At 44.5% G+C, this 26116-nt stretch overlaps 1 protein-coding gene across 2 annotated transcripts in view; it reads left to right on the top strand.

Moving 5' to 3' along the window:
* The window catches only part of CLMN (calmin), a 69489-nt gene that overhangs the window by 18259 nt on the left and 25114 nt on the right, over positions 1-26116 (top strand). Inside the window, exon 1 of one of the 2 annotated variants that reach the window (XM_069950558.1) lies at positions 3665-3770. The exons of the other annotated variant lie outside the window; for it this stretch is intronic. Coding sequence (XP_069806659.1) covers positions 3746-3770 — 25 coding nt within the window. The 5' untranslated portion in view covers positions 3665-3745. Of the gene's footprint in view, positions 1-3664; positions 3771-26116 lie in introns of those variants that run through there. 2 annotated transcript variants of the gene reach the window in all.

The following is a 26116-nucleotide window of genomic DNA, read 5'->3' as shown; positions in this document are numbered from 1 at the left end:
TCATTTCCTGTGAGCCACTGACATTCATTCTATTTTTTACGGACTCGTTTTATGGTTATATTTGGTGGTTTGTGACCTGCAGGACTCTCTTTTAAATGTGTTTTAGTTACAGTGTTGCGTGGAGCCATTGTCCGTGTGCGCCTGGAATGTGACCTTGTGTGAACGGACATTTAGCCGAACAAAAACAGGATTAGTGTGTAAAGCGTAAAATCAGATTATGTATTATTATGTTATTTTAAGATATTTAGTGTTCGACAACCCATCCCCCACCGATGGATTGGTTTCCCCTTTTTAAAGTGACAGGAACCTAAAAAATGTTGTTTTTTTGGATGATTGAATATTCTGGAATAACAAATCGACATGAGAAATCTGTCTTTGTGCGAAGCCGTAGAATTAAATGAGGTAGAAACAGTCAATTACTCTCCGGTATCAGCCATGTTAGGCTGGGGGCGGGGGAGGTGACTGTAGGACAGGTATATACAGTCTATTACTCTCTGGTATCGGCCATGTCAGCCTGGGGGCGGGGGAGGTGACTGTAGGACAGGTATATACAGTCTATTACTCTCTGGTATCAGCCATGTCAGGCTGGGGGTGGGGTCACTGTAGGACAGGTATATACAATCTATTATTCTCTGGTATCAGCCATGTCAGGCTGGGGGGGGAGGTGACTGTAGGACAGGTATATACATCTACTACTCTCTGGTATCAGCCATTTCAGGCTGGGGGGAGGTGACTGTAGGACAGGTATATACATCTACTACTCTCTGGTATCAGCCATTTCAGGCTGGGGGGAGGTGACTGTAGGACAGGTATATACAATCTATTACTCTCTGGTATCAGCCATGTCATGCTGGGGAGAGGTGACTGTAGGACAGGTATATACAATCTATTACTCTCTGGTATCAGCCATGTCAGGCTGGAGAGAGGTGACTGTAGGACAGGTATATGCAATCTATTACTCTCTGGTATCAGCCATGTCAGGCTGGAGAGAGGTGACTGTAGGACAGGTATATGCAATCTATTACTCTCTGGTATCAGCCATGTCAGGCTGGAGAGAGGTGACTGTAGGACAGGTATATACATCTATTACTCTCTGGTATCAGCCATGTCAGGCTGGAGGGGGGGGGGTCACTGTAGGACAGGTATATACTATCTATTACTCTCTGGTATCAGCCATGTCATGCTGGGGAGAGGTGACTGTAGGACAGGTATATACAACCATTACTCTCTGGTATCAGCCATGTCAGGCTCAATTTTATCCTATTTTTATGTGGGCCTGACATGGAGCCGAGACCCAATAATTCCTGGATATGTGCATTATTTTCCTTCCCAGGCTGGGTCACGACCTTCATTCTGACTGTTTCCATGGCAACACGTGTTTTCAGAGCCCGGGCCCGATGAACGCAGGGAGAACAACAGCGCCAGCCTTATAGGGACATCTGTCCGTGAATATTCCCTTCCAGTAGGCTTATAAATGGCAGGAACCTCCTGCTCCCCATCATCCTCCTCCTCTACCAGCCTGCACCCCCCCCCCCCAGATGGCTCCGTTCACACAGTGCTGCTTTGGCTACACTGCTTCTGTCACCCTACAATTATAATGTAAAATAATGGAGGTTAAGGGAACTGTGAACTGTCAGTGTACGCGAAGGGTTAAAACAAAATAAGAGCGTCCGTCCTGCCCTCTATGAGCAAACAAGACCTCGTTTCTAGTAAAACATCCGGCTTTAGATTGCAAACATTACCCAGAGCAAAGGATTCTGGGAGAGCAGAGTAAATAGATATCAGTTATACAGAATAGAAGGTGACAACAACATCTCACAGTTTACAACCACGGCCGTTATTTGCCATTAAATGACGTCCATCCACTCCATTTCAACAGTGTGTGAGAATACTGAGCAGAAATACTGTGTGGGAACCTAGTCTAATGGAATATTACAAGTTAAAGGGGTACTCGAGAAAAGAAGAAAATACTTTCAAATTAACTTATTCAGATTTGTAATTTACTTCTGTTTACATTCTGCAGCTGATAAGTACTGGAAGACTGGAGATTTTTAAATAGAAGTAAATTACAAATCTAAATGACTTTCTGACCCTTTTAAGGTGATCTTAACATCTGTTGTTTCCTATCAGTGTAGATACATATTCCTATCCATAGGGGGGGCAGTATTATAGTAGTTATATTCTTGTATATAGGAGGCAGTATTATAGTAGTTATATTCTTGTATATAGGGGCAGTATTATAGTAGTTATATTCTTGTATATAGGGGCAGTATTATAGTAGTTATATTCCTGTATATAGGAACAGCATTATAGTAGTTATAAACTTGTATATAGGAGCAGTATTATAGTAGTTATATTGTTGTATATAGGGGCAGTATTATAGTAGTTATATTCCTGTATATAGTAGTTATATTCTTGTATATAGGAGCAGTATTATAGTAGTTATGTTCTTGTATATAGGAGCAGTATTATAGTAGTTATATTCTTGTATATAGGAGCAGTATTATAGTAGTTATGTTCTTGTATATAGGAGCAGTATTATAGTAGTTATATTCTTGTATATAGGAGGCAGTATTATAGTAGTTATATTCTTGTATATAGGGGCAGTATTATAGTAGTTATATTCTTGTATATAGGAGCAGTATTATAGTAGTTATATTCTTGTATATAGGGGCAGTATTATAGTAGTTATATTCCTGTATATAGGAACAGCATTATAGTAGTTATATACTTGTATATAGGAGCAGTATTATAGTAGTTATATTCTTGTATATAGGGGCAGTATTATAGTAGTTATATTCCTGTATATAGTAGTTATATTCTTGTATGTAGGAGCAGTATTATAGTAGTTATATTCCTGTATATAGGGAGCAGTATTACAGTAGTTATATTCTTGTATACAGGAGCAGTATTATAGTAGTTATATTCTTGTATATAGGAGCAGTATTATAGTAGTTATGTTCTTGTATATAGGAGCAGTATTATAGTAGTTATATTCCTGTATATAGGGAGCAGTATTATAGTAGTTATGTTCTTGTATATAGGAGCAGTATTATAGTAGTTATATTTTGGATATATAATGTAGACAGGACGTTCTCTAATCACCTTCTACCTTCCTTATTGCTGTACTCGGCCGGTTATACTCAGCACATGACTCAGCAGGGGGTGACATGAGAACAGGAGAATAAGGAGACTGTGCTGTGTCCTGGGGCAGGATGAGCAGTATACGGATACTTGGTGAAGCTTATGTTGTAGCATCTCCTCTGTAATGATTCCTGCACTGTTCATGTGATAATCCCATAGACTTGGGGTTGCCCTTTAATAAGTGGCTGAGCTCTGCTATGTAGTGGGCACAGCAGCTGCTTCTCTCCTGTAGCAGTGTGACAGCCACTATTAGCCGCCTTGTCCCCATTGCACTAATTACTATTACATAAGAAGCGTTTATGGAGCGGGGGATCTGGGAGCTGCTCTACTTTGTTACTGTGCAGTAGTAATAGTGTCTGTTCTCATTAACCCTGATGTATAAACAGTGCTTGGTGCTGGCTGCACATGGTCGGTGACTGGTGGCGCACACCTATGGTGTATCACTGGGTGTGGGTGCCCTGATTAAACGCACACATCTCCCTGGGCAGGGTTACAGCAGGTGTACATTAATGTATGGTATTCAGCAGTGACAACACCTTCATTCCAGGTACATTACCTGTGTACTGTGACTTCAGGACTCCGAGCTGCTGCCAGCCTGGCTATGGAGCACCCGAGAGCTCGCTGGGGTAGGAATACACCAATCTTCTATCTTTCTGGCTCACCTGAGCACCATAGGGGTTGTAGTTCTGATATAGAAAGAGCACATCGCATTGGACTAAGCTACCCGGCCTAGAAGTTGTGGTTAAAACATACAGAAAGATAGCTGGGAGTTGTAGTTCATTCAGTATAAGTAGATTATGGGAGTTGTAGTAAGAACGCATGTTATAGTAGATGTGTGGCTTGTGTGAGCATTGGGAGTTGTAGTTCAGACATATGCGATAGTAGATACATGGCTGGTCTAAGTATCATGGGAGTTGCAGTTAAGATAATATACTAGTAAACATATGGCTTATCTAAGATCCACAGGAGTTGTAGCTGAGATACATAAAATAGTAGATACATAGTATCATAGGGGTTGCGGTTTAGATACAGATAACAGTAGATACATGGTATCATAGGGGTTGTGGTTTAGATACATATAATAGTAGATACATGGTATCACAGGAGTTGTAGTTTAGATACTTAAATTTGTAGATACATGGTATCAAAGGAGTTTAAGTTTAGATACATATAATTGTAGAAACATGGTATCGCATGAGTTGTAGTTTAGATACATATAATTGTAGATACATGGTATCACAGGAGTTGTAGTTTAGATACATATAATTGTAGATACATGGTATCACAGGAGTTGTAGTTTAGATACATATAATTGTAGATACATGGTATCACAGGAGTTGTAGTTTAGATACATATAATTGTAGATACATGGTATCACAGGAATTGTAGTTTAGACACATATAATTGTAGATACATGGTATCACAGGAGTTGTAGTTTAGATACATATAATTGTAGATACATGGTATCACAGGAGTTCTAGTTTAATAATATTTTTTTATTTATATAGCGCCAACAGATTCCGCAGCACTTTACAATTCTGGGGGATACATAGACAAAAAATAGACGTTACAGAGATATACATATAATTATCCATACATGAGGAGTGAGATCCCTGCTCGCATGCATGAGCTTACATACTAGTTTAGATACATATAATTGTAGATACATGGTATCACAGGAGTTCTAGTTTAGATACATATAATTGTAGATACATGGTATCACAGGAGTTCTAGTTTAGATATATATAATTGTAGATACATGGTATTATAGAGGTTGTTGTTTGGCCACATGTAGTCAGGACACATAGAAGAGTGACTTGTTTAAGTGTTATAGGAGTTGTAGTTCATATATGTATAGAAGTAGTAGATACATGTCATATCATAGGAGTTGTAGTTCATACATGTTTAGAAGTAGTAGATACTGTACATGTCATATCATAGGAGTTGTAGTTCATACATGTGTAGAAGTAGTAGATACTGTACATGTCATATCATAGGAGTTGTAGTTCACACTCATTTAATGTAGTTGGGTAAATAGAAGATACATTGCATCACAGGAGTTGTAGTTCATACACATTTAGCAGTAGGTGTGCGGCTGCTCTACACATCATAGGAGCTGTAGTTGTAGATGTAAATAATTGAAGATACATTGCATCATAGGAGTTGTAGCTTGGATACATAATAGTAATAATACATGTACAACCAATCTATATACAGAATAGGAGCTGTAGTTGTAAATACATATAATAGAAGATACATTACATCATAGGAGCTTAGATACATTTACCACATACAGCCAATCTGTACAGAATAAGAGTTGTAGTTCTGCCACATGTAATAGTACATACATGGCTTCTTTAAGCACTATAGGAGTTGTAGTTTAGATACATGTAACAGTAGATATGTGGCTGTTCTACGCATTCTAGGAGTTGTAGTCTGGAGACATGTAATAGAACACACAATGCCTGATAGGAGTTGTAGTTCAGACAAATGTAACAGTACATATATGGGCTGTTTATGTATCTGGATATAGGTAATAAATGGCGCCTGGCTGGCATAACCACTATGTGGAGTGGTAGTTTGGACACATATTGTATTGGTCTGTGTTTTTCTGTAGAGTTTTTTTTTTTTTAAACGTATGTTTTTTAAACGAAAACGATAAAATTCTTCTCTATGGGACTTTGTGACCTATTGCCGCTATTGCGAGCAACGATAAAAGTAGGTCCAGGTCTTATTTAGCGAGCAACGATTTCTTGTTCGTCGTTTAATTGTTAACTGCTATTCCACCGAACGATTATCACTTCGTTCCGAGCGATTTAACGATTATCTGAACGATAATCTTCCCATGAAATAGGGCCTTTAGTCACTACCTTTAAACCATCTAGCTTAGATAACATACACCAGCACATTCATCAGGTTCGGCCAAGGTTCATCCGATGTTTATTCGGGCACCTGAACACTTATATAACAATCACTCCGTCGCCACCTTGTGATATCATGGGGATTAGAACTTGACAGAAGAGCTGACAATCAGTGCATGTGTAATATAGGTCAGACATTGTGCCGCATACTTTCCTCCATAGTCAGGATCGCAGATTCCAGCATGAAGTGGATCATCTTCTTGGAATTAACATAAAAATGAAAGAATGCAAAGACTGTATACCTGAAGGAGCGCTAAATAAGAGTGATCAGCCTATAAACCGGCAGAGGAGGAAGTATGGCCGTAATAGTAGAGAGAACAGAATGCAAGATGACATAAGTAGCAGATTCCCCTACATACTAGTAAGAGGGTGAATACGAGGGGAAAGTGACCTTGGCCACCTACCCTTACACGGGTACTGGATACTGTGACCCACATGGACCCCTAATAAGTCTATGGGCCCTATTCCACGGGCCGATCAATAATGTAAACGAGCGCCAATCTGCTAGATCAGTGCTCGTTTACTGGGCCTATTCCACGGCCCGATGATTGTTTAGTGAGGGCTGCAGGGACATCGTTATCGATGTCCTTGCAGCCCTTGCAGTATACATTACCTAGCAGGGCTTCTCCTCCGCTCCGTCTTTATCCCCATCCCGCTCGCAGCATCAACTCTGGAGCGGCCTGACTGAGCTGTCAGAGCGCTCAGCCAATCACTGGCCGCTGTGGTCCTGGACAGTGATTGGCTGAGTGGTCTGACAGCTCAGTCAGACCGCACAGAAGCTGCTGCTGCATGCAGGACCGGGATGAAGAAGGAGCGGAAGAGAAGCCATGCTAGGTAATGTATGCCGCTTGAATCGTCGGTCGCCCGCCGCACACTGCTTTTCCACGCAGTGGGTGACTGATGATTTTAGGTTTGGGCCTAAATAAACGATCAGCTGATGACGTGATCATCGGCTGATCGTTTTCTCTTTTCCACCGAGCGATAATTGGCCGAATCGATTATCACTCCGTGGAATAGGCCCCTATGGGACCATCTTTGACTATGACCCAGGGATGGGGAGCCTTCGGCCCTCCAGCTGTTGCAAAACTACAATTCCCGTCATGCCTGGAAAGCCAAAGTCTCAAGTTTTTTTTAAGGGATAATGGGGAAGATTGATTAAACATGGTGTAAAGTGAAACTGGCTCAGTTGCCCCTAGCAACCAATCAGATTCCACCTTTCATTCCTCACAGACTCTTTGGAAAATGAAAGGTGGAATCTGATTGGTTGCTAGGGGCAACTGAGCCAGTTTCACTTTACACCAGGTTCCCCCAATCTCCCCCATAGTTGGTAAAAAATATTTCTTTCAAATCAGCTAGTGCCAGAAAGTGCCAGAGATTTGTAATTTACTTGTATTAAAAAAAAATAGTACTTATCAGCTGCTGTATATCCTGATGTAAGTGGTATATCCTTTGCTGTCTGGAGAGCAACAGATGTTTTCTATGGGGATTTGCTGCTGCTCTGGACAGTTCCTGACATGGACAGAGGTGGCAGCAGAGAGCACTGTGTCAGACTGGAAATAATACACCACTTCCTGCAGGATATACAGCAGCTCATAAGTACTGGAAGACTAAACTACCCCTTTGAAGTGACAGGTAGACTTCCTTATAAATAGCCTACAAGATGGCATGAGCAGCAGATGTTCTTATAAACCAGCGACAGAGTGAACAACCTATAATCCCGCTACAGAAGTAAATACTTGTGAACGTTAATTAAAAGTCAGCAGCCTATAAGATGGCAAATAATAGAGAATATTTGTGGCTATTTATAAGACAGTAAACAGCCCGGACACTGGGAGGCATGAAGCGTTATACATCTCCAGGTGCTGAGTGTATAATGTACAGCTCAGTTGTCTATTATATCCCAAAGTATGGGAATTATGGGAGATTTGCTTCTTTAATCTCAGCCATCTTGGATTTTAAAGGAATACTCTAGAGAAAAAATTAGTCTTTAAATCAACTGGTATCAGAAAGTTATATAGATTTGTAAATAACGTCTGTAAAATATTTCTAGTCTTCCAGTTCTTATCAGCTGCTGTATGCCCTGCAGGAAGTGGTGTACTCTTTCCAGTGTGACACAGTGCTCTCTGCTGCCACCTCTGTCCATGTCAGGAACTGTCCATAGCAGGAGAGGTTTTCTATGGGTACTTGCTACTGCTCTGGACAGTTTCTGACATGGACAGAGGTAGTAGCAGAGAGCACTGTGTCAGACTGGAAAGAATACACCACTTCCTGCAAGGCATACAGCAGCTGATAAGTACTGGACATTTTTAATAGAAGTAATTTACAAATCTGTATAACTTTCTGACTTATCTGACTTGATTTACTTTTTCTTTTCCGTAGTATCCCTTTAAGCCCCATGGGGGAGATTTATCAAACATGGTGTAAAGTGAAACTGGCTCAGTTGCCCCTAGCAACCAATCAGATTCCACCTTTCATTTTCCAAAAAGTCTATGTGGTATGAAAAGTAGAATCTGATTGGTTGCTAGGGGCAACTGAGCCAGTTTCACTTTACACCATGTTGGATAAATCTTCCCCAGAGTGTACATATTTATATACATTATACAGTATACATACACTATTGGGAAGATTTATCAAACTGGTGTAAAGCAGAACTAGGAAGGAAACAGTCAGCAAGCTTACATATGTCAGTAAATGATTTTGGGAAATTGCTATATATTTCTATCTATAATCAGGGCCTTGCAGAAATATGGAGGGAGATTTATCAAACATGGTGTGAAGGGAAACTGGCTCGGTTGCCCCTAGCAACCAATCAGATTCCTCCTTTCATTCCTCACAGACTCTTTGGAAAATGAAAGGTGGAATCTGATTGGTTGCTAGGGGCAACAGAGCCAGTTTCACTTTACACCATGTTTGATTATAGATAGAAATATATAGCAATTTCCTATAATCATTTATTGACATATGTAAGCTTGCTGACTGTTTCCTTCCCATTTACTATGTACGTTGCTTTATCCCTCCTCCCTCTTGCGTAGACTATGCGCATAGCATTGTTGCACGTCCATATAGTTCACGGCTTCTCGGGAATCCCATAATGCATTGCTTTCCACTAATGACATCTCTCATAGTGAACCCGGTGAGTCACGCCGCTCAGTACACCGAGATCACAGGTGTGAAACTACTCGGGGTGTATCCGAATATCTAATGATGTCTAATCATAGCCCTGCTCAATACAAGTTCTCTACTATAATTAGTGTAGCCAGTCGACACAGCGCCCCCAATTATCCCATGGTTCAGTCCATGCCGTGCAGCTCTATTACTCGCTGTTATCAGCCACTACTGTACAGCAGGTGACTACTATCTTTTCCTTATCAGCCATTATAGAGAGATTTACAGTCTATTGCTCCCTGTTATAAACCAGTAAAGCCGGATCTACAATTGTACAAGTAAATACAATCTATGGCTTGGTATCAACCATTTAGACTGGTGAGCCAAGAAGAGCGCCACTCTATTGAGACTAACAATTCCTTCCATACTTGTTATTATCTGTTCAGTCTCCTTCCCCCAGGTCTGAGCTTCTGCTTTCTGCTGATGACACAAAAATCTGTGTGTGAGCTTTTCTCTCTGTCTGCCCCTCCTCCCTCCTTCTGAGACAGCTGATGTAAACAAGTCCCTGGCAGGCTTTATCTGCAACTTTGTAGCTTCTTTGTAATGCTGCGAGGGATAATCATTGTGAGTTTATCAGCAACTTGACCTCAGAATAACCCTCCCAGCATTACAAAATAGCTACAATGTTGCAGATAAAGCCTGCCAGGGACATGTTTACTTTAGCCATCTCAGAAGAAAGGGGGAGAAAGCAGCAGCTCAAAACTGGGGGAGGGAGACTGAATAGATAATAACATGTATGGAAGGAATTGTTAGTCTCATCATGGGCAGCAACACATAAGTTATGTTTGAGTGCAATACCCCTTTAAGAGACGATAAATTAAATGCCCTTTATGCATCAGTACTAAGACTGGATGTGGACAGGGTAGTAGTTACTGCAACAACTGAAAGCCTGACAGAAGCCATCATCTTCTTGTGTCACTTGGACATCCTGACGGTGACAAATCCTCTGCGCTGCTGTGGCCCCCAGCAACATAAGAACAAGGGTCAGCTTTCATGTTGCCCGGGGGAACAATGACTGTGTACACTATGGACAGTCCTCCTTTACCTCAGATGTCTCCTGTGTCTTATACAGAGTATATATACGGTGTGTCTGTGTGTGTATATATATATATATATATATATATATATATATATATATATATATACACACAGTAGTCATGGCTTGTTATGCTGTGACTGGGGTCTTATATTTAGTGTCATTCACTCTATAGTTTTATTTGGGTTGGTGGGGACGGGGTCATTTTCATTACTGTCTAATACTTTAACAGTTGTCATAATCCGCCTGTCAGCCGGGGCCCCACTTTGTGACATTCTGCAGTACTGTACCTTTAAATAAAAGCTGGCGGGGGGCGATTGTTAAGGTTCTTATTAAAACCATGACTAGTGAGCGGGGGGCAGCGGGGGTTTATTTTCTCTCACATTTGGTTGTTTAGATCTGCGTCTCTCCCTGGCACTTGGAATATGGAGTAGAAATAACCTCCCTCCTGTATATATGTGCTCAGTCACTGGCAGCGCTTTATGCGGGGAATGGAGGCGTCTGTATGAGGGAGGACAGATCCTCAGTACTGGTGAGGAGGCCAGACCCCAAGAGCTAGAGAGGGGAGGCCAGACCCCCAGAACTGGAGAAGTGAGACCAGACCCCAAGAGCTGAAGAGGGGAGACCAGACCCTCAGAGCTGGATAGGAGGACAGACCCCCAGAACTGGAGAGGGGAGGCCAGACCTCCTGAGCTGGAGAGGAGGACAGACCCCCAGAACTGGAGAGGGGAGGCCAGACCTCCTGAGCTGGAGAGGAGGACAGACCCCCAGAACTGGAGAGGAGAGGCCAGACCCCCAGAGCTAGAGTGGGGAGGCCAGACCCCCTGAGCTAGAGAGGACAGACCCCTCAGAGCTAGAGTGGGGAGGCCAGACCCCCAGAGATAGGGAGGAGGACAGACGCCCACAACTGGAGAGGGGAGGCCAGACCTCCAGAACTGGAAAGAGGAGACCATAGGAGACCAGACCCCCCAAGATAGAGAGAGGAGGCCAGACCCCAGAACTGGAGAGGGGAGGCCACATCCCCTGAGCTGGAGAGGGGAAACAAGCCCCTCAGAACTGACTCCATACTGTGTACCCAGGGTGGTGTGCTTACTATAGAGCGCTCCACATTCACCACCTATGGAAAATAACTGGGATCAGCGCTTACTGCCTCTGGCGCTGCTCATCCTTGGTTTCCTCCAGCTGTTGCAGAACTACAGCTCCCAATGAAGGCTGTCTGGGCATGATGGGAGTTGGAGTTTTACAATGGCTGGAAAACCACAGATTAGGCAGCGTCAGTCTACACATTCCACCAGGGGTTTGCTACATTGTAGCAAACCCTCAGCTGTGAACACTATTAGGTCTGTACAAGTTGTCAGCCAGGAATACATATGCACTGCCCACCCCAAAGTGACATGACACATAGTTTATCCACCTCAGTATTAATATTTTATGAGCTGTTTTTGCTGTTTTTCTTCCTCTTTTACGCTTTCCCCAGCATGGTCCCCTTCCTCCCACGCTGCCATGATGTGTATCAGTAAACTATGGATAATCATATGCAGGAATCAATATTGTATGAGATTAGGGAGCGCCCGGCGTCTGTCTCCTTGTGTGTTTTGTGATATCATCCAGAAGAACAACATAAAACCTGCAGCAGCTGCAGCCGAGGGCGGACGGGGATCATAGGCGGCGGCGACTGCGAACGTCTGTCCCTCACCCACCATGGAGGTGATTAAAGAGGCTCAGACTATTGCAGAAAACCGAACACGAAGCTGCAAAATCCGTAATGGGACCCTCATCTTTTATGTACCATTTATAGTAATATGGTGCATCATATGGTGGCGACCTATGGGAGGTGACATGGCGAGTACTGACCCCCCTATGAGTGGCGAGGTCAACCCTTGACCCCTCTAGAAGGATTTATCCTCGGTCGTCGCTTCCTAGAAGGTATTCGATGGCGCTTTAATGAGTGTGTCCTGTGTCTGAGAAGAGCTCAGCCTCTAATCTCTGGAATTGTGCGGGCGCCATGACAGATAGAACCAGCAATATAAGGGTCAAGCCAGACGCGCTGCGCAAATCCCGGATTGTGGGGAATTTAAGCAGACGGATAAAGATTAACAAAAAAAATAAATAAATAAAAAATCTTTGCAGCTGCAGCAGCAGCGACCGCAGGGTCTGGATATAAAAAGAGCCGCAGACGACCGTCCTGAGCCCGCCATGTACGGCGCAGTCACCGCCCTGGCCTCCATCTGATTAGCATTGAACCCGTTGAGCAGAGCTGAGCCAGCACCTGAACTGTGTCCCTGTAGTTTCCATGGTTATTAAAATTTAATTAGGAATTTCAAATTTTATTACGGGAAATTCTAGAGATAGGAACTCAAGTAGTTTCTTAAAGAGAAATCACCTCTAGAATTCCCTGACTCGTCATTCTCTGTCAGGTTCATTCTGTCCCTGGGAAAGCTGGGTGACCACCAGTACGGCTGGCACTATAGGTGGGTTGTCACTTTCCCAATCTCATGTCTGGGTATGAAGTGTTCATCTCTTAAATTATCTAGGTGGGAGCTGCTGTGGCAACCGTATAGATAATTCACCAGTTTTACTGGACACAGACTCAGGGACCTATATATTGAGTGGGAATATTTTGATTTTCCCCAGGTTAAACAGGGTCCCCCACCTTATTATTAGCTTATTCACTCTCCCCATCCACCTAATGAGCTGAGTCCTGGAGGACAGACATGCTCAGTCTCTCTCCCCATCCACCTAATAAGCTGAGTGCTGGAGGACACACATGCTTAGTCACTGACCCCATCCACCTAATGAGCTGAGTCCTGGAGGACAGACATGCTCAGTCTCTCTCCCCATCCACCTAATGAGATAAGTACTGGAGGACACACATGCTCAGTCTCTCTCCCCATCCACCTAAAAAGCTGAGTGCTGGAGGCGCACATGCTCAGTCACTGTCCCTATCCACCTAATAAGCTGAGTGCTGGAGGACACACATGCTCAGTCACTGACCCCATCCACCTAATGAGATAAGTACTGGAGGACACACATGCTCAGTCACTCTTTCCATCCTCCTAATGAGCTGAGTACTGGAGGACACACATGCTCAGTCACTGACCCCATCCACCTAATGAGCTGAGTGCTGGAGGACACACATGCTTACAAGTAGTCACTCTCTCCATCCTCCTAATGAGCTGAATGCTGGAGGACACACATGCTCAGTCACTGACCCCATCCACCTAATAGGCTGAGTGCTGGAGGACACACATGCTCAGTCACTCTCCCCATCCACCTAATAGGCTGAGTGCTGGAGGACACACATGCTCAGTCACTGAGCCCATCCACCTAATAAGCTGAGTGCTGGAGGACACACATGCTCATTCACTCTCTCCATCCTCCTACTGAGCTGAGTGCTGGAGGACACACATGCTCAGTCACTCTCTCCATCCTCCTAATGAGCTGAATGCTGGAGGACACACATGCTCAGTCACTCTCTCCATCCCCCTAATGAGCTGAATGCTGGAGGACACACATGCTCAGTCACTCTCCCCATCCACCTAATAGGCTGAGTGCTGGAGGACACACATCCTCAGTCACTGACCCCATCCACCTAATGAGATAAGTACTGGAGGACACACATGCTCAGTCACTCTCCCCATCCACCTAATGAGCTGAATGCTGGAGGACACACATGTTAAGTCACTCTCCCCATCCACCTAATAAGCTGAATGCTGGAGGACACACATGCTCAGTCACTCTCCCCATCCACCTAATAAGCTGAATGCTGGAGGACACACATGCTCAGTCACTATCCTCATCCACCTAATAAGCTGAATGCTGGAGGACACACATGCTCAGTCACTGTCCCCATCCATCTAATGATCTGAGTGCTGGAGGACACACATGCTCAGTCACTGTCCCCATCCATCTAATGATCTGAGTGCTGGAGGACACACATACTTGTCAGGGATTTCTGCTGTATAGCTGATAAGACTCCATCTAAAGGGGAAGGAAGAAGGGGCTATAGTGTCACTGAGAGTGAAGAACTGCTGATAATTGTGTTTATATGGCAGGAGCCATGTAATTATATTATCGCTATTACCAGTCAGGCTATTTAGTATAATAATGATTCACATGATTTTACAGCAGTTGACAGAGGTCCTTCCAGCAGATCCTCCAAGATCTCGTCTTCCAATCTAAATTTTTTTTTTATTAGTAAATTTTTTATATTAGCGACATGAATGGATTAACCTTAGAATTATTCCAGAAGCGTTTCCGCTCCAATTTTGCTACACTACAACTCCCAGCATTCCCTGCTCGGCCGTCATTCCAAAATCTGGAACACACATGTGACATAAAGTTCTCACAAAATCTAATCCCCTTCCTCGGCATTCTCTTAGGTGCCAAGTGCAGTAAAACCGTTATAGGATCCTATTCCCACTAATTCTGTTATTCCAGGTGTAGTGAGAGGCCGAATTCTGGTAGAATAAACATTCTGCGCTAGAGATTTACAGTGGCAAAAAACTGGACACCAGGGACTCCTGTCTGTCAGCGGCCGCATGGCAGGTGTAAGGGTGTGTGCCCAGTCCTGGTCACTGCAGGGCTCATAGAGGTCCTAAAATTTGCTGCTGGATTACATTTTTTTTTTTATTTATTATTAAAATTATTATTAGTAACTATTTTTATGATTTCTTTTTAATGCATCACCTTGAATGATTTAACTTAAAATGTATAATATATAATATTTTTATGTCTTTTATTTTCTTATATTTTATTTTAAATTTTAATTCACTTTTATATACTTTGTACTGTTTATTTTTGCTCTATGCAAGGGTCCGTTTACACAGAAAAAATATCTGACAGATTATCTGCCAAAGATTTGAAGCCAAAGCCAGGACTGGATTTGAAAAGAGGAGAAATCTCAGGTTTTCCTTTATGACCTGATCTCTGTTTATAGTCTGTTTCTGGCTTTGGCTTTAAATCTTTGGCAGATAATCTGTCAGATAATCTTTCTGTGTAAATGGACCCTTAGTTTTTAATTTATTATTTTGTAATAGTTAATGTTTTTTTTTTTTTTTTCATTTACTATGTTCTTGTTAGATTAAAATAAATTTATTTTTTGACTGTTTTATTGTGATATTTATTTTGGAAAAAACTTATTTTAATTTTTAATAATCTATATTTCTGAATGAACTTTTTAGATTTGTACTATTTTTGTTGCATTTATTTAAGATTTAATACTTTTTATTATTGTTTATATTATTTTTGCATTTTAGATTCAAATATTAGAATAAATTATTATTTTTTTATATTTTTTTTCTACTTATTACTTTGTGTTATATATTTCCATAGAGAAGCTGCCATTGTCTCTTGCTATTTAATTGCAGTACTGTAAGCATTTTCACTGAAATGATGCAGTATCAGGCTATGTTCACACTACGTAAGTTCCGTGGAAATCACGGCCGTTGGAACTTATGTAGTGCTGCAGGCGGAAGGGATCCCAGCAGGAGTGTATACACATGGTATACACTCTGGCCGGGATCCCTATCGGTTCTGTAGAAAACTGACATGTCAGTTTTCTGCGGCTGCTATTCAGTGAATAGCTGCTGTAGAAAACCCTGTCAGTGCACACTATGCTCGCTCCATAGTGTGCTGTGGGGAGTTCTGATGCGGGTGCGCACGGATACGCCCACGTCAGAAATCTGCGGTGCTAAAGATGAACCCTGCGTCCGGGATGATCATTTCAGAGACCGGCCATTCCGTGACCAGATTGGGTCACAAAACGGCCGGTCTCTTACGTAATGTGAGCGTAGCCTCATGAAGTTTTTAAATACTAGAGCCATGTGCAGACAGGCGTTTTTTTCTATGAAAAATGAATGTGGACTCTTCACGGAGTCCACATCAGTAAGTGAAATTGCATCAAAGAGATTCAGCTTTCTGCACACCCTGACAAATCTCATAGAATTATAAAGGACGTGACTACATCACTACTTCTTAGACATCATTTGTGTCATTCGGCCGGTCTCCTCTGTGCATTGCATCTTGGGGGATTTCTCTGGCCCATCCATGGTGTTGTCTTATCGGTCTACGCTGAGGATAGTGCGGTATGTGGGTTTCGTGTGTATTTTCTATGTTTATTAGATACGGACATAAATTTAGTAACACATTCCAGCCTTATGATTACACAGAAATTCTAGAATAATGGAGGTCACGGCTCAGTCACGGAACAAGATAAGCAGAAATGTGCATATACATATCTGCTATGTGTATCCACTGTACATGGTGGTGGTCTGACGTCTGTGGCACCACCCTACAGCATCCCTGTGTGGTGGTGGTGACCTTATAGGACTACCTTTCATGATGAGTACCTTGTACTAAAGTTACCTTCAGAGCTGCATTCACAATTTTGCTACTTCCGCATGGTTGTAAATGTGCCAAATATTTAGAACAATGACACAGTCAGCAGGGAGCTGCGTACTCTTGGACATTGTCATCATGGTGTCATCACATGCAGCTGGGACTCCGGAGAGTCAGAAAGGGACAGTGTCACATATAGACATTGCTCTTTGTGTCCTCACACATGACAAAGACACATAATAAATGATCATTTGTTTAGATTACAGAGTATAATTATCACCCCCCCCCCCATCACCAGATACAGATAACCACTGATAGCAACTGTTAATAGTATAAAATATCTGGTCAAGAAGTCTGATAAAATAGAAGTTATACACATTGCACAGATAAATACTGCTCCCTATGTACGATAATATAACTACTATAATACTGCCCCTATATACAAGAATATAACTACTATAATACTGCTCCCTATGTACGATAATATAACTACTATAATACTGCCTCTATATACAGGAATATAACTACTGTAATACTGTCCCTATATACGATAATATAACTACTATAATACTGCCCCTATATACAAGAATATAACTACTATAATACTGCTCCTATATACAAGAATATAACTACTATAATACTGCTTGTATGTTCAGGAATATAACTACTATAATACTGCTCCCTATATACAGGAATATAACTACTATAATACTGCCCCCTATGTACAAGAATATAACTACTATTATACTGCTCCTATATACAAGAATATAACTACTATAATACCGCTCCTATATACAGGAATATAACCCTATAATACTGCTCCTATATACAAGAATATAACTACTATAATACTGCCGCTATATACAGGAATATAACTACTATAATACTGCTCCTATATACAAGAATATAACTACTATAATACCGCTCCTATATACAGGAATATAACCCTATAATACTGCTCCTATATACAAGAATATAACTACTATAATACTGCCGCTATATACAGGAATATAACTACTATAATACTGCTCCTATATACAAGAATATAACTACTATAATACTGCCCCTATATACAAGAATATAACTACTATAATACTGCTCCTATATACAAGAATATAACTACTATAATACTGCTCCTATATACAAGAATATAACTACTATAATACTGCTCCTATATACAAGAATATAACTACTATTATACTGCCTCCTATATACAAGAATATAACTACTATAATACTGCTCCTATATACAGGGATATAACTACTATAATATTGCTCCTATATACAGGAATATAACTACTATAATACTGCTCCTATATTAGAATATAGATTAGAAGCAGTACTAGGAGGATGGGAGTTGTCCTTTCTCCTCTTCGGTGTATTGGCACAGTTGTGTTATTACAGTAGGGGGGCATTAGATGCTTGGCTGATGTGGGGCACCTTTTTGGCACCTGTTTTGGTTTCATTACCTGCAGTTGATGAATCTGTGGGATATTTTGGGGCGTATTCTCCTCCTTTCATGAATTTGCCTTTATGGAGAGTTCTTGATGTCGGGGGGGGGGGGGGGGGGGGGGCACAGCATTGGGTGAATGTAATGAATGGCTCACAGGGGCATCACCCGCTTTTATGTAGTGGTGGATTATGAAAGTTGATATTGCTCCAGCCTGGCTCTCTATATGTTCCGCCATCATAAACACCCCTCTACCCAGTGAATGGTTGGCAGCGTCAGGCGATCGCTCCTCATCTGAGCCATTTATGAGAAGCATAATAACACTGTGTGGTCTGCGCAGTCCTGCGGGCACGGGTGGCGGGCACTTAAGGCATTGTCGTCTGTGCACATTTTTCCGACTTTATGAGATTTATCTTGCCGTAAACTTTACTGCCATCTCCAAATGCAGGTTCCTCTGGTATGGCGCTGCCATGTACTGTGCAATGTGTGGGACATAAAATATTACAGCCTGATATTCCCTGTTGGCTTCTAATACTCCGTCCATGAAATGGAAACACATTTGTGGGAAGTTCATGTTACTAATGTTACCGTAATATCGGAGGATGGAGGCCGCACTCCACCCAGAACCACCAGACTACTCCACACCAGGTGGACTGGATGCCGCTCCCCGCTGTATCCAGGACTTCTCAGTCCTTTCCAACCTGCAGCTCTCCATAAAACTACAACTCCCATCATGCACTGACAGCCTGCTACCTACTAATACAATGCAAATTAAGGGGGAGATTTAGCGCTGGCTCAGTTGCCCCTAGTAACCAATCAGATTCCACTTTTCTTTCCTCACAGACTCTCTGGAAAATGAAAGGTGGAATCTGATTGGTTGCTAGGGGCAACTGAGCCAGTTTCAATTTGATCAAATACCTGACCCCTTTCAGGGAAATGACGGAACGAATGATCGAGAAGTTGCCCGGCTCTATGTTTGGCGGCACAGGCGGACGGGAGAGCAAAGCGGTATGCCTCCCCAGCAGGCATATGGCGCCGGGGGGGGGGGGGGGGGGGGGGCGGACGGGAACTCCCAGCAGGCATATGGCGGCGGAGGCGGATGAGGGGAGCAGAGCGGCACACCATGCCGCGTCCCCGACAGGCATATGGCAGCGGGGTGGACAGGACTGGGGGCGGATGGGGAGCAGAGCGGCAACCTCCCAGCGGCATACGGCGTTGGGGCGGACAGGGAGCAGAGCAGACGGGCTGGGGGAGCAGGAGGCGTGTCGCAGGGCAGGGTGGACGGGACCGGAGGCGGTCGGGGAGCAGAGTGGCACACCCCCCCGGCAGGCGTACTGCGTCGGGGCGCAGACAGGGAGCAGATTGGCACACCTCCCGGCAGGCGTACAGTGGCGGGGCGCGGACAGGGAGCAAATTGGCACACCTCCCGGCAGGCGTAAAGCGGCGGGGCGTGGATGGGGAGCGAAGCGGACAGGCCTGGGGAGCGGGAGCCGCGCAGCAGGGGAAACAAGCAGAACGGAGAGCAGAGAGGTGGCGGAGGCGGATGGGGAGCAGAGCGGACAGGCCGTGGGGAGCAGAGAGGCGATACGGTAAGCGAATTCTATGTCGTGGGGGGGAAATGATAGCGTTCATTACATCATTTCCCTGAAAGGAGTCAGTGATTTGATCAAATCCCTAGGGAAATGATGGAACGGCGCAGTCATTTAATTTTTCCCCGGGATTTAATCAAATCCCTGATTCTATCATTTCACTGCAACATTTATAAATATGCACACAATGGGGGAGATTTATCCAACTGGTGTAAAGTGAAACTGGCTCAGTTGTCCCTAGCAACCAATCAGATTCCACCTTTCATTTTCCAAAGAATCTGTGAGGAATGAAAGGTGGAATCTGATTGGTTGCTAGGGGCAACTGAGCCAGTTTCACTTTACACCAGTTGGATAAATCTCCCCAATATCTCTATACATCTACATTATATCTATATATACACCAGACCACTGATTTTAGAGCAGAGCAGTGGTCAGTAACCTAGACAACGAGCTGTCAACACTGGGAGGGAAAGAGCGGCATATCAGGAGGAGGAGGCACGTTTTCTAAATTGAATATTTTTTGCAAAAATATTTAACTTGACGAGTCCTACAAGTATAACTATATGAGATGAGATAGGAATATCCCTTTAAGCCGTCATGGCATGCTGGGAGTTGTAGTTGTGCTGCTGCAGGAGCTTGCTGGAGTTTCCTCTTTTTATAACACCTGGGGGGCTGAAAACCCGTAAAGACCAAATACTTTGCATAGCTGAGTGTCTGTTACAATTGTATCTGATCTAGACAATGCTCCAGGCTGATACATTCTACCTGCAGTGCTACATTGTAACAATCTATAGATCCCTATAGCTCATGGGTAGGGAACCTTGGCTCTCCAGCTGTGGCAAAACTACAACCCCCATCATGCCTGGACAGCCAAAGCTTTAGCTTCCCAGGTAAAACAAGACATTCCACTGGCAGGAATCAGGAATCTTGGCCAGACTGGGTACAACTGTAACAAATCCCCAGCTGTGAGAAGTATTAGGCCTTTAGGTGTTTAGTTACATGTAAGAAAATTCTTTCCAGTCTGACACAGTCCTCTCTGCTGCCACCTCTGTCCATGTCAGGAACTGTCTAGAACACTAGCAAATCCCCATAGAAAATCTCTCCTGCTCTGGACAGTTCCTGATATAGACAGAGGTAGCAGCAGAGAGCACTGTGTCAGACTGGAAAGAATACACCACTTCCTGCACTACATACAGCAGCTGATAAGTACTGGAAGACTGGAGATTTTTAAAAAGAAGTAAATTACAAAACTATATAATTTATGACACCAGTTCATTTAAAAGAAAAAGTTCCTTTTTGCCGGAGAATCCCTTTAAGGAGGTGGTGGCCCCCTGCACTTGTTATATGAACCCTGACATAGCTGTATGTGACATTTCAATTATCACTTTTTTTTTTTTTCTATAGAGACAATTATAGAGACAGTCACAGCGTCAGTGTGCCAGGTTTGTGTCACCCTCTCGGGCAGGGTCAGTGGCGTGCGGCAGCCATAGGTGATCAGGAACATCTACAGTCTCTTTGTGTTGGGGAATGAAAGCCTCCATTGTGAGGAGTTGTCTAGTGTCAACATGGGCCGGTATTGTGGGTGCAAACACTTCTCGGGCTGTAACGCTTATCACCCGGGGCACTCCCAGCCCTGCCCGTCCCTGCAATAATCTGTGCTGTACTTAAAGGGGCTCTCCATCAATAGATGTCATAAGTGAGGGGGTGCAGCCTGAGAACTATGGCAGCGACTGTGAGCTCCATGACCACCACTGGGCTACAGATCTTAAAGGGGTTATCCAGTGCTACCAAAACATGGCCGCTTTTCTCCCTCTCTCCAGATCTCCAGATTGGGTGTGGTTTCAAACTCCATTGAAGTAAATGGAGCTTAATTGCAAATAACACCTGACCTGGAGACAAGAGAGGGGGGAAAAGTGGCCATGTTTTTTTTAGCGCAGGATAACCCCTTTAAGGGTGCGTTCACAAGTACGGAATCTGCAGAAGATTTGATGGCGCAGATTTGAAGCTGCAGATTCAAAGCAAATCAATTCTGGGCCATCAAATCTGCTGCAGATCCTGTATGTGTGAACGCACCCTTAAAGGGATTATCCTAAGATGAAAAAACTATCACCTGTCTTCAGCTGCTTTATTCACACCAGGATACAATGGACCCCCCATGCTTGTGATCGATGGGTACCCCAGTCATCTGACCCATACTGATCAAATACATATGACCCATCCTGTGCCCGAGCTATCTCCCTTGTTAAAGGGGTTAGAAACAGCGCCACCCATGTCCTTAGGCTGTGTGCAGTACTACAGCTGGGCACCATTTATTTAATTGCTATACCACACACTCTGCAGAGAGGGGTGGCGCTGTTTATGGAAGAAAGAACCCCTGGAGGACCCCGATAACAAAGAATAGGGTATGACTAAATTCAATATGCCTGACTCTTCCTTAACATTTGCCATTGGGGGAAGGTCCAGACACCCCATCATGCTTTACTCTCGTCGTAGCCCAGACGGCTGATCTGTAGCCTATATACTGAGCGTGCGGATAAGGAAATGGTCACGCTGGATGCTCTGGTGGGAGCTGCTTCCGTATCGCCCTCATATATCTCACCCACAACAGGTCAGGTAACTGTATTCACAGCAACCAAGGTGTCACCTACACAAACACAAAACGAGGAGGGAATGCAGTTATAGGGGACTATTGTGCGGACTGGACAGGTATAGCAGAGCTGAACCTGTCACTTAGCTCTATAGGGTTGCGTTATCTGTGCAAAATTCAACCAAAGAACTCTGCTAACTGACAAACTCAGCTCTACTACACTGACATGTGATACTTTTATTTAATTGCTTTTATTTTTATAGCACCTTAAGTCAATGGGTGCAGGCAATGCAATGGGTTCACCAATAGAACACAGGGACGGTAGCAAACTCAGCTCTGCTACATCTGAAACAGGTTCTTTGGGCATTGTGATAACTCAATAAATGTATATACCAGTATGTGTGCTGCCGGCCCTAGATGGAATGACAGATATCATATATCAACACGAACAATATGCCAGGTGACACACTCAGCTCTGCTACATCTACATCTGTTCTGTACTATTCTAGCACTACAACTATATGTTCTATATCAGTTACCTCCAGGGTATGTTTGTTTTGCCTCTGCCCTGGTGTGAAGTTATCTTAGAGCCCTCAATAGACTAGACTTATATATATAGGACGAGGGTTGGAGCTGTATACCAAGGAAATGTTTGATCAGTGATAACTTGATAACAATGTTTGTGTATTACTGTGACGGGTCTAGAAAGCTGAGATACAAAGAGCTGTTTGTAGGTTTATTCACACTGTAGAGAAAAATCTGTCAATAATGAGTTTTTTCTATTTTGGCTTCTTCTGGATCCACATCCTGTTGTAATAACGTACTGACCACTAGGGGCAGCACTCAGTTACATTCTCAGTGAAATATATGAGCCAGTGACTCTATATTGAGATCTTTTTGCACTGACACCTGGTGGTTATTGTTGGTACTGAACCATAACCTGAGCATGCGGCTATCAGGGCAGGATGGGAGTTGTAGTTTTGAGACAGCTAGAGAGCGAGAAGTAGCAATACGCAATTTTTGGGTTCCTCCACAAGGTCCTTGGTGTATTGTTACCCTATATTAGACGTGCGCTCGACCCTTTAAGGACGTCTATTCAGGTGCTGACACCATTTATTGTATGAGAACCAGTTTGGTTTGCAGTGAAAACACGTGATCCGTTCGTTCATCTTCACAAGGAGATTTGTGTCATGGTAATTTCCTTGGAGACGCTCATAACATGGGGCAAGGAAGAGACTCAGGAGAATCCCTGGGGCCCAGCTCTCTGCCAGCGCTGTCTCTTTAATTGTGTTTAACCCTTGTATGACTGGCATAACACTTCCTGTCACCAGTTACAGTTGTGCCCCCTATAATATTCCCCGATTCAGACGCAACCCCTATATATTTTGCTATCATATTGTGTGGATACACATGGTCAAAAAATACACTAAAAACACCTCAAGCTCCCATTGAGTTAAATAAAGAATGCTCAAAAGAAGCTTCAAAACAGCGCAAAGAAAGAGAGGCGACATTATTCTGTATTAGAGCACTGAAATCACAGACAGGATTTGGAGCAGTTTTTCCTGTAAACTTCTCTTTTATGATCCCTCCTGCAACCAGCAGCCTGTGTGATGCCCCCTGTAGCCTCTGCTCCCTGTACCCCCCTGTAACCTCGGCCCCCTGTACCCCTGTAGCCCCCTGTAACCTCGGCCCCCTGTACCCCTGTAGCCTCTGCTCCCTGTAGCCTCGGCCCCCTGAACCCCCTGTAGCCTCTGCCCCCTCTACCCCCTTTAGCCTCGGTCCCCTGAACTCCTGTAGCCTCTGCCCCCTGTACCCCCTTTAGCCTCAGCTGCCTGTACCCCCGGCCCCCTGTAGCCTCTGCCCCCTCAACCCCCTTCAGCCTCAGCCCCCTGTAGCCTCGGCCCCCTGTACACCCTGTAGCCTCGGCCCCCTGTACACCCTGTAGCCTCGGCCCACTGTAGTCCCTGTAGCCTTGGCCTCCTGTAGTCCCTGTAGCCTTGGCCTCCTGTAGTCCCTGTAGCCTTTTCCCCCTGTAGCCCCTGTAGCCTCGGCACCCTGTAGCCTTGGCCCACTGTAACCCCCGTAGCCTTGGCCCCCTGTACACCCCGTAGCCTTGGCCTCCTGTAACCCCTGTAGCCTCGGCCCACTGTAACCCCTGTAGCCTCGGCCCACTGTAACCCCTGTAGCCTCGGCCCCCTGTAACCCCTGTAGCCTCGGCCCACTGTAACCCCTGTAGCCTCGGCCCACTGTAACCCCTGTAGCCTCGGCCCACTGTAACCCCTGTAGCCTCGGCTCACTGTAACCCCTGTAGCCTCGGCCCCCTGTAACCCCTGTAGCCTCGGCCCCCTGTAACCCCTGTAGCCTCGGCCCGCTGTAACCCCTGTAGCCTCGGCCCGCTGTAACCCCTGTAGCCTCGGCCCACTGTAACCCCTGTAGCCTCGGCCCACTGTAACCCCTGTAGCCTCGGCCCACTGTAACCCCTGTAGCCTCGGCCCACTGTAACCCCTGTAGCCTCGGCCCACTGTAACCCCTGTAGCATCGGCCTCCTGTAGTCCCTGTAGCATCGGCCTCCTGTAGTCCCTGTAGCATCGGCCTCCTGTAGTCCCTGTAGCCTTTGCCCCCTGTAGCCCCGGCCCCCTGTACGCCCTGTAGCCTTGGCCCACTGTAACCCCTGTAGCCTCGGCCTCCTGTAGCCTTTGGCCCCCTGTACCCGTTGTAGCCTCAGCCTTCTGTAGCCCCTGTACACCCTGTAGCCTCATCCCCCTGTACCTGCTGTAGCCTCGGCCCCCTGTACGCCCTGTAGCCTCACTCCCCTGTACGCCCTGTAGCTTTGGCCCCCTGTACCCTTTGTAGCCCCCGTCCCCCGATGCTACAATGTATCAGCTGCTCCGTTTCCGTTAAACTCCCCGTAATCCCGAGTGTACGCGGCTTGAGGCTTATCCTGCGGACTCGCCGCTCGCACTTTACGGCGCCCAGTGGAACCTGTATCTACATCCTGGACTATAATGTGATTTATAGGAAGGAAAGAGGTTTTCCGCACCGGCGGCTAGACGGCGTGATCCCAGCTGCGTCACCGACACCCGCACTTAGCCGAGGCGATGATATCATGGCGGATGTATGAGGACCCGGAGTTATAACTGTTCTCATCGCCTCCATGTGACTGAGACCAGAGCATGGGGCCCTGGGAGATGCAGACTATTACCCCTCAGCTGTGATATGCTGCGGGCAGTGCAAGGCAAGAAAACCCTTGAAGTCATTCTGTCTGTCAATGCCTGGGAAAGATGGGTGACAACCAGGATTACTGCCCATCATTATAGCTACTAGAGAGGCTGACCTGAACTCTATGTATCACTGCATGAAGAGTAAGGATGTCTTTCAGGAGCCTGAGAAAGGTGGGTGACAACCAAGATTACAGCCCATCATTATAGCTACTAGAGAGGTTGTCCCCAGCTGTCCTGAAGTCTATAGTGTATTGGATGTATCATTGCATGACTAGTAAGGATGCCATTCAGGTGCCTGGGAAAGCTGGGTGACAACCAAGATTACAGGCTACCATTATAGCTACTAGAGAGGTTGTCCCCAGCTGTCCTGAAGTCTATAGTGTATTGGATGTATCATTGCATGACTAGTAAGGATGCCATTCAGGTGCCTGGGAAAGCTGGGTGACGACCAAGATTACAGCCCATCATTATAGCAACTAGAGAGGATGTCCCCAGCTCCCCTGAAGATCCATTGATTTAGCTATAGTACACTGTTTGTATAACTGCATGAACAGTAAGGATGATATTCAGGAGCCTGGGAAAGCTGGGTGACAACCATGATTGCTGCATATCTATATAGCAATATCAGAGGCCGTCCCCAGCTTTCCTAGAGTACTGAAAGCAAA

This window comes from Dendropsophus ebraccatus, chromosome 13, assembly GCF_027789765.1.
Source record: "Dendropsophus ebraccatus isolate aDenEbr1 chromosome 13, aDenEbr1.pat, whole genome shotgun sequence".
Classification (NCBI taxonomy): domain Eukaryota; kingdom Metazoa; phylum Chordata; class Amphibia; order Anura; family Hylidae; genus Dendropsophus; species Dendropsophus ebraccatus.
The sequence above is the reverse complement of the archived record's forward strand: the minus strand, read 5'-3'. Positions and strand labels throughout refer to the sequence as shown.